This window comes from Paramisgurnus dabryanus, chromosome 20 (assembly GCF_030506205.2).
Source record: "Paramisgurnus dabryanus chromosome 20, PD_genome_1.1, whole genome shotgun sequence".
In the NCBI taxonomy this organism is placed as follows: domain Eukaryota; kingdom Metazoa; phylum Chordata; class Actinopteri; order Cypriniformes; family Cobitidae; genus Paramisgurnus; species Paramisgurnus dabryanus.
The window spans coordinates 7,407,338-7,423,907 of NC_133356.1; the positions used below are offsets into that span (position 1 = coordinate 7,407,338).

Sequence of the window (16,570 nt, forward strand, 5' to 3'; positions counted from 1 at the left end):
GGATATGGTGTAATAAAAAACGTTTATGGTGTATTAAATGTAGTGTAGTTAAAGGGGCCATGGCATGAAAATCTGACTTTCCATGTTAAGTGCTATAATTGGGTTCCCAGTGCTTCTATCAACCCAGAAACTTAGTTTTGGTAAACCATTCTCCACATGCATGTGAAAAAATAGGTCATTGAAATTTGGCTCTCCTTATGATGTCATAAGGAGCGTTTATTATAAAAATACCGCCCCTTAATCTGCACAATCCAACCACGACACAGCCATTTAGTGCAGAGAGAAACCGAGAGAGAGAGCGAGAGAGAGAGAGAGAGAGAGAGAGAGAGAAAATAATTCACAGCACAATTGAGTTTCAATTGCAACAAACCACCATCATTGCTATCAGTGTTTGAATTTCATCAGCTCATTTGCATTTTAAGAGACACACCCAAAACGCCACATTTTTGCTCACACCTACAAAGTGTCAATTTTAACATATTATAATAAATTATTTATATGGTATTTTGAGCTAAAACTTTACATGTGTACTCTGGGGACACCAAAGATTTATTTGACATTTAAAGTCTTGTGACATGGCCCCTTTAAACAAATTTCACAAAACTGATTACAAGTAGATCTTTAAAAACGTGGATGTTAGAGGTGAACAAGTAGATGGATTTGTGGAAAGCGTTAAATGGAAATAAACATTTGCAGCAAAACACTGAGAGAAACAAACATTGCATTACATTTTAATAATGACATCATTCAAGTTAAATTAATACATATATAAATACAACATGAATACGATTATTATAAATTTGGTCCATACTAAATATATTAAGTGTGTCATTTGGGATGGGGTCGATTAGTGGTTAGTATTCGTTTAGGTTTGGCAGGTGTTAATTGGAGATCCCTGCATCCCATTTTAAAGTTTTAGAAGCATACATGAATTACATAACTCAAATTAAAGACAAAATATGCAGCTCTCTACCCAACATCCCTAAGTCATACACAAAATACTTTTGCCAGTAGAAGGTTTTCCATTAGCATGCCATCGCAATTTCTTTTGGCACAAGGCATGATACTTCTATCACAAAATAAGAACGATTACTTTCTAACTCCCAATTATTCCAGACCCATTAATGCCAGCATCACTCGATTGAGACCAGTGCAGCGTCACGGTGCTGATGGTGACCCAAACACAAGGCTACGCTCACTCAGAGCTTTGATAGAGGTTGGGTGACACCGGGCCACTGTGGCTGTGCGTAGAAACCCCATTCTGCCCTCGGGTTAGCGACTCCTGCGATGGGGGCCTGTATGCAGCAGGATGGGATGTTGAAGTCTGCGACCACCTTCAGTGCATCATCTTTTACTGACCTGCACAGCTCCAGAAGCTTCAAAACAAGCAGACCACAATCACATGAGGGTTGATGGAGTGCAACCGTTACACAACTATAAGAATTAAGCAACATCAAACAGAGCGGGACTGAATATCTGCATTGTGGTAATTCAGCTGCAGTTAATCACAGCTGTGCTGATAATCGGTATTCAACACGACTGCCTTTATATAACACTTCTATAAACAAGTTAATACGGAGTCACTCACTTTTTTGGAAAAACAATATGCTGTTTTGTTTAATTCAGCGCTATTACAAAAGAGAGTTTGATTACAGTTTTGTATTGTAATTTGATAATTTTTAAAATGATATTGTGTTAACATAGTTAATGCATAAACTAACAATAAAAATAATTTAATACGCATTTAAAAGTTAAGCATTTAATAATAATTTTTTTTATTAAAAGTTATAACTGGTAAAATTAAGTTATGCACCATAAAGGAATACCTATTGGCATTACCAACATTTAATAAATGTCGAAAAATGTTTTTGCTTATGGTTACTTCATGTTAACTAATGCATTTACTAATGTTAACAACGTTATTATAAAATGTTACCTAATGTTGCAAACACAGACAGATTGGGGTGATACGGATAAATGTTGCATTTTAAAATACGATCTTGGAATGCCGCTTGTCCAATGAAGAAAGTAGACCGAAACTACGCTTTTGTACTGTAAAATGACATTACTGCGAACAAAAAAGATGCATTTAAACTGATAAGCCAAAAGAGAGATCTGGTAAAATAACCACAACTTTTCAAGATTCGAGAACATGGTGTACTATGTAATTGTTACAGTTGTGTAACAAGTCTAGTACATCTCCCTCTGGTGGAAGTTATACAAAGTGCAAAATAAAGACAATGCAATAATAGAAAGTTAAATATTCTTATTAATGTACATGTAATACAAATTTATACTTAAAAATGAATACAAATAAATACTTAATGACTATGAAAGAGAACTGTAAAATTATTTACTTACCTTTCCACAAAAAATAAAAGCACACAATTTTGGACTGACTGCGTGAACTATTTCTAAATAGTTTTAGTTTAACATTTATTTAAACTTTAACCTGACATACATCAAGTTATGTTAAGATTCACCGTGAGAATCTGCTGCGATCGTCAAACTGTGATTTTAGAGACATTCGGCATGAGTCACCAAACCTGCAACCGTCTCCCACATAACCTGACAAAAGTGTTAATTTATCGTCCTGACACTTCAGATCCTGCTCAAGTAGTCCACAGTGCAGATGAAAGACATGATCACAGCCTGTCACTCTTCTTGTGTATTATGACTTTTATAACCTCGTACTGTGAAACCCCCTCATTGTTCTGTTTGAGAAACACTCACTTATCTGTTCAGCATTTACGGTTGAAATATGTTTGGACACGTCTTGCTCAATAGCCTTCTGTCCAATGAAGAGCCTGAGGTACGTCTGACCTCTCTCTCTACTTCTGTCTGTCTCGCCCCCACCTTTCCGTCTTTCAAGCGAAGATAAAAAATAATTTAATGAAAAGGAGACATTGATGGATTTAAAAAACAGAGATAAGATAAAGTGTGTGTACACAGAGAGTGAGAGAGAACAAAAATAAAAGTGGGGAGGTAGATGGAGTGAAAAAGTAATAATGGTGCATTTGTGCTGACTGGGATGTACAAAATAAAGAGAAATAAATTTTTTTTAAAAACTTAACAGTAATGTATTTATTGCATCATACTGAATTGCAAAAATAATGACAGGGTGTTGTGGGTGGATGGGAAGTTGTTGTTATTTAGTGCTATCAAAGCTTTTAGCATGTTGCTGTGAGGCTGTCCGGGCGTTGTTTTAATGTTCTGTGTGGTGGTGTTAACTGGTTGTCTAGCCCAATCGGATCTCACACATTGGGTACCAGGATTGGGTAAAAACAGGCGAACTTGTCCCGCTGGGTTTTAAGTAAAAGCATTTGAGAAATCATTCATATCTCTAGCAAATATCACTTAAAGGATTAGTCCAAATTCTTTAAAAAAATCCAGATAATTTACTCACCACCATGTCATCCAAAATGTTGATGTCTTTTTTTGTTCAGTCGAGAAGAAATTATGTTTTTTGAGGAAAACGTTTACGGATTTTTCTCATTTTAATGGACTTTAATGGACCCCAACACGTAACAGATTTAATGCAGTTTAAAATTGCAGTTTCAAAGGATTTTAAATGATTCCAAACAAGGCATAAGGGTCTTATCTAGTGAAACGATTGTCATTTTTGACAAGAAAAATAAAAAATAAGCACTTTAAAACCACAACTTCTCGTCTATCTCCAGTTTTGTGACGCGCCAGCGCGATCTCACGTAATTGCATAAGGCCGTGGAAAGGTCACGTGTTACATATATGAAACGCACATTTGCGGACCATTTTAAACAATAAAGTGACACAAAGAAGTTAATTAGTATCATTCCACATACAACAACATCGGAACGGTCCTCTTTCTCAACACTTGTAAACACTGGGGCGTAGTTTCGCATACGTCATCCCTGACCTCTTGATGTGATGTATTACGTGAGGTCGCGCTGGCGCGTCACAGCCGGAGATAGACAAGAAGTTGTGGTTTAAAAGTGCATATTTTTATTTTACTTGTCAAAAATGACAATCATTTCGCTAGATAAGACCCTTATGCCTCGTTTGGGAGCCTTTTGAAACTCTGTTGAAAAAACTGTTTAAGTGTTGGGGTCGATTAAAATGAGAAAAATCCTGGAATGTTTTCCTCAAAAAACATAATTTCTTCTCGACTGAACAATGACAGACATCAACATTTTGGATGACATGCTGGTGAGTAAATTATCTGGATTCATTTTAAAGGAAACTGACTACTCATTTAAGTCACTAACTTTGTGTATTAGCATTAGTAATACTGATTTGTTACACCATTAATCATAGTCTGACATGTCACTGTAAAAAAAAACATTAAACACTTATCTAATGTCCATTAAAGTGGAGCAGGGTTATGTCATTGACGCACAGTTATTGATATTTTCTTTCACAGAAACTTTTCAAAGACTATGAGGGGCATGAGGGTATTTTTAGAGGAAATAAACTCAGACATAGCCTCGAGAAAAGAAGCAACTGTTATCACAACAAAGCAATGTTATTATATACATTGTTACTAAGGAAAAGGGCTTACAATGAGATGAATTTGATTTAATCATGTTGGATTAATGGGTGGGAAATCTCATGTGTTTATTAAAATTAAAAACGTTTGTCCGTATAAATTAGCAGTTTAAGACAAATGTTAAAAAGTAGTGTTAAATTATAAAAAATTTAAAATGAGATACTTTTCCTATAAACACATTTTAAGAATATCAGTAGTTGTTGGGATGTTACAATAGTTAAATGGACAATGTGTAGTTTTTTAAGTATTTTATTGGTCAAAATCAATGTCTTTATTCATAAATATGTCCTCATTGGTGTTAAATGACCTCTGCCAATGATCTGACTTTTCTTTGTAAGCTTAGAATTTCTTCTCTTTATTTACATTGAACAGGTCCAAGTCCAAGAAGGCTTCCATGTCGTTCCGCCATATTGAAAAACTATAATAGGAGAGATGGACAAAAAGCACTAGCCTACGGCAATGCGTTTCCACAACATGTTTTCGTTCAGGATTCGGACAAGTACATCAGTGAGCACATAACGGCTACCATAGTGACAACACGCATTTGGAAAAGCAAGGCGCTAGAGAGCACTATTCGTGCAAATACTGATTTTATACAAAACTCATCGATTTGAAAAGCGCCTTGTCCCTGATTGGCCAGCTGAACTGTACGAAGTGATTGGCCTGAATACCGCTGATGTCAGCCGGAAATGTGACAATCCTAACTATGTTTGAAAGATTCGCTCATGATGCATTGCTAACAGGAGTTAACTTACAGGCTGTGAATCAAAGCAGGAGGAATTATGATAATGACTGTCGTGTCCACCTCAACGGCCCAGGAAAGAAACCGTTGCCTACAATCTATGCGTTTGTTGTAATCCAAGAAAAGAGATTTAGGTTGGAGACGATAACTCGCGTCATCGTTTACTTTGGGTTTTTTACCTTTTGCATGTTGTTAACATGTACTAATACACACTAAAGGGGGTCGCACACCGGACGAGAAGTGCCGCGATGTGCCACGTCGCGTCTAGGACAACTTTGAAGTATCATACACTGAAAGTGCACATTAAATAGCGCGAGCTTAATCAGATAACGTCTGATTGTGATGTACTTCAAAATGCAAAATATACGTTAGCAGCCAATGTTAATCGTAAATGATTTGGGCTAAAATATTTTGTTATTTAATGTTAAACTCGCTCTGTGGCCCGACAGGGATTTGAGCAACTTCCTAAGTCAAAACTGGGCGCCGCGGACAGGCTTGTCGGCGCCGGGGTGCGCATACTCACAGAAAACAATGCGTTTGATTTTTTTTTAGAATGGTGCGGCGCTGTGCTGCGCGTCCGGTGTGCGACCCCCTTTACACACCAAATGGAAATGTAAAATGTGAATCGGACCATAGAAGCTTTTCAATGTAATTGTAGTTGTACCACCTGACACAGAAATTGTACCTACCTATGTAAAACTAAAATAGCTATTTTATTAAACACATTTTAATTGTATTTAATAAGTATATATATGAATTTGTTATCACAGGCAAAAGCTTATTCCAGCATTCAAGTAGAAGTCTGTTAACTCTTTCACCGCCATTGACGAGATATCTCGTCAATTAAGAGAAAATGCTTCCCCGCCAATGACGAGATTGTCTTTCCGCAATACCGCTATTATCCACCAGGTGGCGGCGCGCCCTTCCGCAACTTTTTAAACCCGGAAGTTTTGCCCCATGGCAAGCGGCTGCATGTCCGTGTCTGTTTTAAAGATCGCTCTGAATGGATCTCTATGAAAAGTCCGTCACAAAAATGGAATTATCTCTGCTTTTTGTTCAAAATGTGGTGTTTTTGCAGAAACCTACCCATATTCAAAAGCTGATTACAAAAGAACCACTGAAGGTAGAATGAAACATTTTTTTTTTGTTTGAAAGCAGAGGGTCTGTTCTTTCATTTGGTATATTGTATGTTTATATATTTAAAGAAGAACATTTTCTGGAAGGCATTAAACTTTGGTGAAAATCATGAAAAACGCTGGCGCTGGCTGGCAACTTTTTTTAAAAACGCTGGCGGTGAAAGAGTTAAATGTAAATTCATTGCAGAGGTCAGGTGGTGCAACCCGAAATTCAAAGGGTGTAACTCCTATCAAAGCCCCTATGAAATTAGAAACATTACGCTAAATAATTTGAATAAGCTAATTTTTAGTTAATAAGTATAGTTGTAATAAATACAAGCAGTTGTTTTAATAAATGCAAGATTTAAAAACAAAATGCTTTTAGGAGCTTGTTTTGCCATTGCCAATAGTAAATCACATTCACATGTGGGGCAATGTATTGGGATAAAATAAATCACAAATTACAGTTCAATCGAAAGCATGAAACTGCACAAACTCAACACATTTTATAGCTGTATCGCATCTAGGCAATACAGTTTTGCTCTATGAAGATCACTGTACAGGTACAGAGTAACTTGCAAATGGTGTTCACCATTATTTGATATTTTCATACTGTTTTACATGTCCACACCAGCCCCCCCCCCCTCAAAATGACTCATGACTTTTAAGAAAAAAACAAAGCTTGTTAATGAAAATAAAAAAGCAACAAGCCTCTGTGTGTATGTTTGTGTGCGTCTGTGTCTAGTCACTGAAGCATGGGAGTCTGGCTCTAATGTTGACAAATGAAGTCAGTCATTCTAAAGAACTGGACCCACACACAGAGATATCACACATACATGTTAGTACATCATCTCAAAACAAACAGACCCCACACACTCACAATCTTACAAAACATACAAAAACACAATACCACACACACGCTATATAGAATATAGTGTAACTTGGACAAGGCTTAAACAAGGGACATTCTTGCTGTGAGGCAACCCACTGAGCCACTGTGCTACCTCCCCATACTGTTCATTTAACGGTATACTGTAAATTCCCACTGTCATCACTAATCTAATTGCAGGTCTTGACAGCTATACTGACACATCTAAGATTTTCTTGAGCCATTAACTCTCAGAGCAACAACATTGTGTCAATCAAAGCTCGCCAAGTGCATGACATTATTTGCATGATTACTTGGTGGCTTGGAAAAATGCAACGATAGGCAAAGATGGTACCTCTTATCTTTCCAAAACATGTTCCCATCTTGTCCTAGCCGTTTATCTTTTTTTCAACAATTCCCACCCAACCAAAAATTCAACAACTAAACTTGGACAATATAAATTTTGATCCAAACTCCTAAAGAAAATGCCAAACGTTTAGAAGTTGGTACTTTATAGCTCAGGAAAATAAATAGAACTATGAGTATTAACTTTGTTCCAAATGTTTCCTAAAATTCCCTTGGAGAAATAAAAGTCTTATTAATAAATAAGTTTCAGTGATGAAAAGTACGGTTGGCCACCAACGTGAAGATTTTAAGCCAGTTTTGCACCCTCAGTGATCGGAAGTGGGCGTGGCCCAAGTAGTGTTTTACTGCAGCCGATTTTCTCGGAGATCTTGCGTCACTTTGAAATCGTTACTATAGTCATCGTGTGTGTGGTCTCACAATCTGGTCGAATCATCCAGCAGTTGCCTTCTGAGGATTATGTTGTTAAAAATTTTGTTATAACCTATGTTGTTTTTGTTACTTTTTGTTATAGGTCATATATTAAAAAACATGCATTTTCAAAAAAGATGCATGCATCTTGTATCCAGTATTTTGCCTTTTAAAAACGTATTTTCTTTTTTCAGTAATTAAAAATAAAAACAATTGCCGTTTAACATACATTCGGCCACGACAGACAGAGTGTGCCCCCTAGTGGCAGTCGTAATGAAATTTTTAGTTTAATCATAAATCCGTGTCAAAATTGGAGAGAAGCTCATTCCAGCGCAATAACCTTTAATGTAAGAAATTATTTATACTTAATTTACTTATCAGTAATCAATAGGTTTAAAGGATTCAAGACAAGAGTTACTGATTTAAAAAAAGATTAATAATTTTCACCTTGCACAGAGTGTTTTGATTGAAACACAATGAAATACATAACTTCCGGTCGATGTGTCACATGCAGTGTTGTTGCACAAGTTTATTTTTTAGTGCATCCAAAGCTCAAATTGGATCCGAAAATTACGCACCCGCAGATGCTTAGCACCCCACGCTGCCCCTTTCAGACTTTCCTTCCGGTTTATCGGCGCCCATTTAGAAAGGCGGCTTTAACGTAACCATGCTTATTTTAAACGAGACAATGATGACCGGCGGGCCGAATAAAGATGAGTGGAGGGCCGCCAATTGACTAGCCCTTTTATAGAGCTACATACCACACTATATTTAAAAAAGGATGTGTTAAAATTACACATTGTTTTGTGTTATGCTACTTAAAACATTGTGTTATTTTAAAACATTGTGTTGATTTTCTGTTAAAATGTTAAAACAACAGAAGACAACACAAGATGTGTTAAAACAACACAAAGAGATGAGTCTAGTTAATGACAACACATAAAATGGTATTTTACTAAGATTACTAAGACTTAAGTATTTGATTATGAAATTTGACGATAAACTGTTAAAGTGCATCTATTTCATTGCTGAAAAACTTTATTTTGTGTATTTGGTAAAATACAATGTGTCTGCGTGGTTTACTGCTAAAAAACACATTATTTTCCAAGTACCGTACATTTTTGTAGCTCCAGATTTCACTGTCTTCCTGAAACGCACAGATTTAAAAAGCGCTGTGTCCCTGATTGGCCAGCTGATCTCTACATTGTGATTGGTCTGAATGATAATGTCGGTCTTCTCTACATCACCAATCTCAGGAAGTAAACTGTTGCCTACAATCCGTGTGTTTGTTATAGTCCAAGAAAAGAGAAAACCCCAAAGTAAAAGAAAAATCGTTTACTTTGGGATTTGTACCTTTTGCATATCGTTAGCATGTACTAACTCACACACCAAAGGAAATATAAAATCATGAAGCGGACCATTGGTGCTTTTTAATGTATTGTATCCTGACACACTTTGGACAGTTTAAGACCTTGTTGGAACCCTTGGTATTTTTTGTCTGAAGCAAAAGATTTTGTTAAATGTCTGAGCTCTTATATTACAGGTAACTTGATATACTTTGCACTAGGGCTACACGATATTCAAGAAAAATGCAATAACTTGCTAAATGATGCAATATGCAATACGCAATACAATAATGCTCTAAGTTTGTAAAATCTATTTGAACAATACATTTTTTTTAAAATAAAAATAAACTCTTACAAATTATCTAACAACACCCAAGTTTCACATTCTTCCTTGTCTCACCAGTTGCTCTGCTATCTGCCTCGATCTAAAACTTTCAGGGTTCCCACACCTTAGTTAACTTCAAATTCAAGGACCTTTCAAGGACTTTCCAGGTCCAATACCCTCAAATTCAAGGACTTAATGTGGGAAAACATTTCAAGCGAGAGCAAGGTTACATCGTGTTACCTTTTTAAGATACATTGTTACAGTTCCCTTTTGAGGAAACTCACGCTGCGTCACTGCGGTGACACTTTGGGGATGCCTCCAGGGGTAAGTGCGTCTGAATGTGTATATCAAATTCAACCAATGGGTAGACTTAACGACAAAGACAGGGTGACGCGGGAGCCAGGAAGTATATCGCTATCTGAAATATTGCCAAAGACGGCGTTATAGGGATGCAGGAAGTATGGCTAGGGAGACGCAGCGTCTCGTTCCCTTCTCAGGGAACAACAGTTACATACGTAACTCGAGACGTTTTCATGTGTCAAACACAACTATGCAAAAAAGCATTTTGGTATGAATCAACATTCGCATACAGAAGATATAAGCATTTAAAGCGAACAGTTTAGCATGTGTGCTTTAAAAATCTAGATTTTTTTTCTAGAAAACGTCTTGCATAAAATAGATTTCAAATAGATTTCAATGACCTGTATCTATGTATGTATATTTTAAAAACTTCCCAGGGCCTTGAATTTTTTCCCCAAGATTCACAAACTTTCAAGGATTTCAAGGACCTATGGGAACCCTGAACTTTATACATAACTTTTTGAAGTATTAAAATTATTCGGTAATTGCAAACCTTTTCTATATTTGTACTGGTATGTGACAATTTGCGATATACATGTAAGAAAAAATTTGAAAATAATGCACACCCAAGGTGGTAATGTGGCATGACGTGAATCAGAGTCCCATTAATCCGCCGGTGTGCATCGTGTGCATCGTGCCTAACAACGCCCCTTAGCTGTTATAAAATGCACTGTAACCCCACTGCTTCGCGGAGTTTATTGCATTTATAAAACGGTTACTTCATATGCATAACGTTATAAAATAAAACACAAAAAAGTTGTAATTATATTAGTACAAATATTACTCTTCCGCCAACAAAGTAGTTCCTCAGAATCAAGTGTGACTGAAACAGAGCGCAGTTCCCAACCAACACAGACGCAGCAAAGACACAATGAAAATATGATTTAAGACTGTGGTGTTTATTTTATAAATCACCATTCATCTAATTTATACATTAACATTTTATATTGTGCAACTGTTGAAGTGGTGATCAAATATGCTTGGAAGCATGCTGAACTCTTTCCCCGTCAGCGTTTTTTTTTAAGTTGCCACCCAGTTTTACTTTAATGCCTTGCAGAAAAATTATCTTCTTTAAATAAACATAAAATATCAAATGAAAGAACAGACCATCCGCTTTCAAACAAAAACAAACAAAAAAACGTTTCATCCTACCTTCATTTGTTCTCTTATCACCTCTTGAATTTTCACCTCAAAGCAGAGATAATTCCATTTTTGTGAAGAACTTATGTAAGAGATCAGATTGAGCCATCAAAACTTACATTCTGTGTTTTCAGTGTTGAGTGAATGCGTCAGTGTTTAAGTTGGGTAAGATCGCCACCCAGTGGATAATAGCGGCGGACGTATGAACTTGACTTATAAACTCCTCAGACAACGTTTTCTCTTTATCGTCGAGATGACTCAACAATATTTATTGACATTTATCTGGATATCGCCATTAATTGTGCAAGTGTAGAAAAAAATATGATTAAAGACTGTGGTGTTTATTTTCATAAATCAGTACGCAGCAACAGTGATACTTATGTAATGTGGTATGAACTGTGGGGTTACCGGTGTATTTTATCACGGCTTAGAATGCGTTTCAACCAATCAGAATGAAGAACCAGAACTGCCCGTTTTATAATGAAAAATAATACATACCTGAGGGACATTTCTCAACCAAACAGAATAAAGCATTCAACAGCCCGTCACCTGCTGTTTTTCATTATCTTAAAAAACTTAGTTTTGTGTGGAGAAAATATAATTGTAACCAGTGTTGGTTACTTCTAAAAGAAATGCATTACAATATTAAGTTACTCCCCAAAAAGTAACTAATTGCGTTACTCAAGTTACTTTTCATGGAAAGTAATTCTTACATACTTTTGTGTAACTTTTTCTTGTCTGAGGCTTGATCTCTTTCAGGTTTTGCTTGTTTTTTTATGACTGAAAAGTTCTGCATTTAGAAATTGCATATTTTAGCACAAAAATGTCGAGCTCTGGCCTGCCATCCCGTCTCAAACTGTTCCCACACAGGGAATAAAATGCATAGTTTGATTTTTTTTATCAAATTAATTAAACTAAAAAAGTAACTTGCATTATTTTTTTGAAAAAGTAGCTCAAATATTAATTTGTACATTTAAAAAGTAATGCGTTACTTACTTGTTACTTCAGAAAAGTAATATTATTACGTAATGCACGTTACTTGTAATGCGTTAACCCCAACACTGATTGTAACATACTGTACTATTTTTTTGATTACAAAAACATTGAGAAATGTCAGTAATTAAAGTCGCCATGAAACGGAAGTAGCGATTGCCTTATTTTCCCCGTGGTGACGTATATCCGAATGAAACGGCTTTTGAGATGAAATAAGGCAGGGCTGGATTTGAATTTGTCCATCGAGATCTGATTGGATCGTTTGAAGTTGGGTCGTGTTGCTAATTGCTAATCACTGCGATCTTCTCCCGGACCCCGCCCACCTGCCATACTTTTGACCGGAAGTGAAGAGAGATCGTTTTGAGGAGGGGAGGAGATTTGCATTTTTGATTAAAGATTATGAGCACACACAAATTTTTAAAAAATAATGAAGCTCACAGATAAGTCATTTGTTAATAATACCACACTATTAAAAATACATATATAGTTTTTCATTTCAATTTCATTGCGACTTTAAGTAAGAGCCCAAAATAGATGTAAAGTTAAATTCTGTTTATGACTTATGACTGTATTATTATTTTAAAATGTGGAAAAATAAAATCCAGAAATAAAATGAATTACCCTAAACTTTCAAGCAATATTTTGAGATCTTGCATGTAATTTTCCTATGGGTGTCTTTAAAACAACTAGAGAGCATCTAATTATAAACCTACAGTAAATTATTGGGTTATTTTTGTGTGATGTCTGCAGCCTGTCACATGATAAATTATCTTCAATAAGCTATTGAAAACATGACAATAGTTCATATGAGTGCGCTGAAAGGAACCGTAAGCACATGCCTTCAGTCACGTGCGGCGGGGCGCTGTAGTCGGTCCAGGGCTGATGAGAGAACAGAGGGGTTTGTTTGTACAGAGAGAACGGCTGTGTTGGGTTTGTTTAAGTGGTAAACACGCGGTAAAGCACCTGCTGACTGCATACTGACAGACTGGTGTCAACTCGGCCGTCTTCCCGGTTTCTCCTTGCTCTTATGTGTGGGAGAACCCTACTGAGGGCGCTTGGCTGTTTAATCACAGCTAATTGTGAACAACTGGACACTTTATGAGTGTGTGCCCGAGGTGAACGGCAGGGTGCTCGGTCAATACACCCATCGGTAATGTTCGCATTCTGTTGCTCTCTGTAAACTGCAGATAATGAGCAAAGGGGTTAATGAGAGATCTGAACAGCCTCAGATGGGCAGCAGATCTCGAGTGTCTGAAGTCTGACTGACAGCGTGTTGATAACCTATTGATGAACGTCTAATGTGCCCGATTGGCTTGTTTACGTGCGTGATGGTTTGTTTAATGAGTACCTGGCTGCGGATCTGTCGGCTGGTGTTCGGGGTCAGGTAGTTGTGCTCCAGGTACCACCCTCTCTCCTGGTACACCAAATAAGTGCCGTGAAGAAGGCAGAACTGAAAGTGAAATAAGAAAATATGATACAGAGCATCAAAAGATTCATAAGTCATGTTATTCAGTATACGTTTTACATGCCGAAACTTTTAAACGTGCTCAGTTGTAGGGCACTGCATAGGCTTTGTTTAAACCCAGGGAACACTAATAGGGGTGCACGGGGCAAAAACTAAGGCGGGGGTTAGTTGTAACACGGACTGTTTACATTGTTGCACAAGGTTGAGCGGGTTTGATTTGCCGGTATTTTTTTCACGATGCCAAAAGACAATCTCCCGCAAATTACTGGAAATGTATAATGTTTTCCAGAGAGTTATTGATGAACGACTGTTTGGTGGCATGGAAGTAAAAATTTTTTTGTTTCTAAGATGGGTGTGTAAGATACCAAATCCAATGCTATGTCATATTAATCAGTGTCTTGTTGACTAAAACAAAGCATCGTTTTGAAATATGTTTGCAGCTCTTAGGAACTTTTTTGGTGGGCGTGAAAATATTTAGACCCAGCAGGTTTATTTGTAACACCGTGTTACAACAAACCCCTCAGCACTTACTATATAAAAACCGCTAATGTTAGCGTAATTCTTGCCGTTGTTCTAAATAGGCTACACACGAATGATTGCCGGCCTTTTGAAATTTTTTGTGTCAAATTTATTTTTGTGTTTATATCTTTAATATTGATTGAATAAGGTCATGTCAAAGATTGAAATCATAATGAAATGAATGGCTAAAATCAGACTTTGATGCTCATTATCTCAGAATTTGATTTTGAAACTGTAGTATGGTTATTACAGACTGGGTCATATATAAAAAAAGTTTTTGCATAATTGTGCTGCTTTTTCTCACATATTTAGACATTTGTATCCATTTATAATCGAACTATTGTAAGAAAAGGGCTGGATGAATGAATACAGTGTGGATACCCGTCTATTATAGACCGATAAACAATATCCACTTTAAGTATATAGACAAAATAGTATTGAAATATTTGCCTGCAAAATTAATTTTTAGCAAGTGTTACAACTAACCCCCTGCCTGTTACAATTAACCCCACCTATGGGATAAGTTGTAACGTTTGCACTTTTCTGTCACGTTTGGTGTAATTGTCCAAAAATGTTAAGTACTAGAAACAAACTTCAAATGTTCATTTGTAGCAGAGATGTGTGTGTTGCTTGTGTAAAAATATAATTAATCAAACTCAAATATTTTTTGAATGATTGAGCCAAAACCAAAAAGCATTAGGTTGTGCCCCGCTCTCCCCTACTTTGTAATACACTGCAAGTCTCTTTGAATAAGTGTCTACCAAATGCATAACTGCGTATACAGTCAACAAACATGTTTGCTTTTGAAATAGACGACCTATAATGTTATAAAGGGTAATTCTGACTTAACAATGAAAATGGTGCGGTCGAGACCCCATGCAAAGTTAAAAAAGCCCATCCCCAGGTCTCTCTGATTAAAGTAAACGGAAATTTCTTTGCACTTTCTATGTGCTATTTATTTTCCATACGTAAAGTACCCTATACGAGCTCAAAGTTGCTTCTCGTGTGCGCAGCTCGAGTGAGTGCAGGAAGTCGTAGAGAAGATGAAGGGAATGGAAAAACTGTAGTGGTACGAGCTAATATCTTCTCCACAGAGGTGAGACAGTAACCAAACCACCCAACTACATCAAAGAGCTGGACAGGAAACAACAGATCATGCAATGCATTTAGCTCGAAAGCCTGGACATTAAGAGGAAAAATATGCCTTTCACCTTTTAAGTTAAGCAAACTGCAAACCAGCAAAACATTTGTTACGAGATGACCAAAGCAATGTAAACGTACACCTATTGTAGTTTCGTACAATCTCTGTCTCACTTATTCTCTTCCTCATATGCAAACTAAAGAATTGATGGCTTATCATCACAGAGACATTATGTGTCTTATCAGTCTGGGCTGAATGAGGGTTTGCCTGAGATGGAAGTGATCTGCTCATGTGTCGAATTTAGGAACTGAAACCAGGACCATCACGCACAGTGTTGAGCTGTCATTATTAAAGTCTAATGAAGTGACCACCACAATGAATAATGGTGAATACATTTGATCACATGCACAGCATGAAAGATATTTTCCACGTGTTTTGAAGAAAATGTGAGATCTGCGTAAGTCACCATGGTTGATAGAGTTGCAATTTACAATTCAAAAAGGTAAAAAAGTGGAGGGACACTCCACTTTTTTGAAAATATGCTCATTTTCCAGCTCCCCTAGAGATAAAAATTTGATTTGAACCATTTTGGAATCCATTCAGCTGATCTTTGGGTCTGGTGCTAGCACTTTTAGCATAGCTTAGCATACTCTGTTGAATCTGATTAGACCATTAGCATCGCATTTAAAAATGCCCAAAGAGTTTTGATATATTTCTTATTTAAAACTTGACTCTTTTGTAGTTACATCGTGTACTAAGACCGACAGAAAATTAAAAGTTGCAATTTTCTAGGCAGTTATGGCTAGGAACTATACTCTCATTCTGGCGTAATAATCAAGGACTTTGCCGTAAAATGACTGCAGGAACACAACGATATTACACAGTGCCATTGAAAATAATAAGGGGACTAATTTCGGCTGCTGTGTAATATCATTGCGCCTCATGCACCCATGTTACAGGAGCAAAGTCCTTGATTATTATGCCAGAATGAGAGTATAGTTCCTAGCCATATCTGCCTAGAAAATCGCAACTTTAAAATTTCTGCCGGTCTTAGTATACGATGTAACTACAAAAGTGTCAAGTTTTAAATAGGAAAAATATAAAAACTAATTTGGTTTTTTTTAGTGCGATGCTAATGCTCTAATCAGATTCAATGGATTATGCTTAGCTATGCTAATTGTTGTAGCGCCAGACCCGGAGATCAGCTGAATGGATTCCAAAAAGGTAAAAATCAAATGTTTAACTATAGGGGAGCTG

General features: G+C 36.7%; 1 protein-coding gene across 1 annotated transcript in view; it reads right to left on the reverse strand.

Moving 5' to 3' along the window:
- Positions 1 to 5: 5 nt before the first annotated feature.
- Positions 6 to 16,570, reverse strand: part of acoxl (acyl-CoA oxidase-like) — a 53,658-nt gene continuing 37,093 nt past the window's right edge. The window contains exons 18-19 of the mRNA XM_065296178.1: positions 13,537 to 13,638; positions 6 to 1,376 (exon numbers count right to left, since the gene is read on the reverse strand). Coding sequence (XP_065152250.1) covers positions 1,200 to 1,376; positions 13,537 to 13,638 — 279 coding nt within the window. The 3' untranslated portion in view covers positions 6 to 1,199. The remainder of the gene's footprint in view (positions 1,377 to 13,536; positions 13,639 to 16,570) is intronic.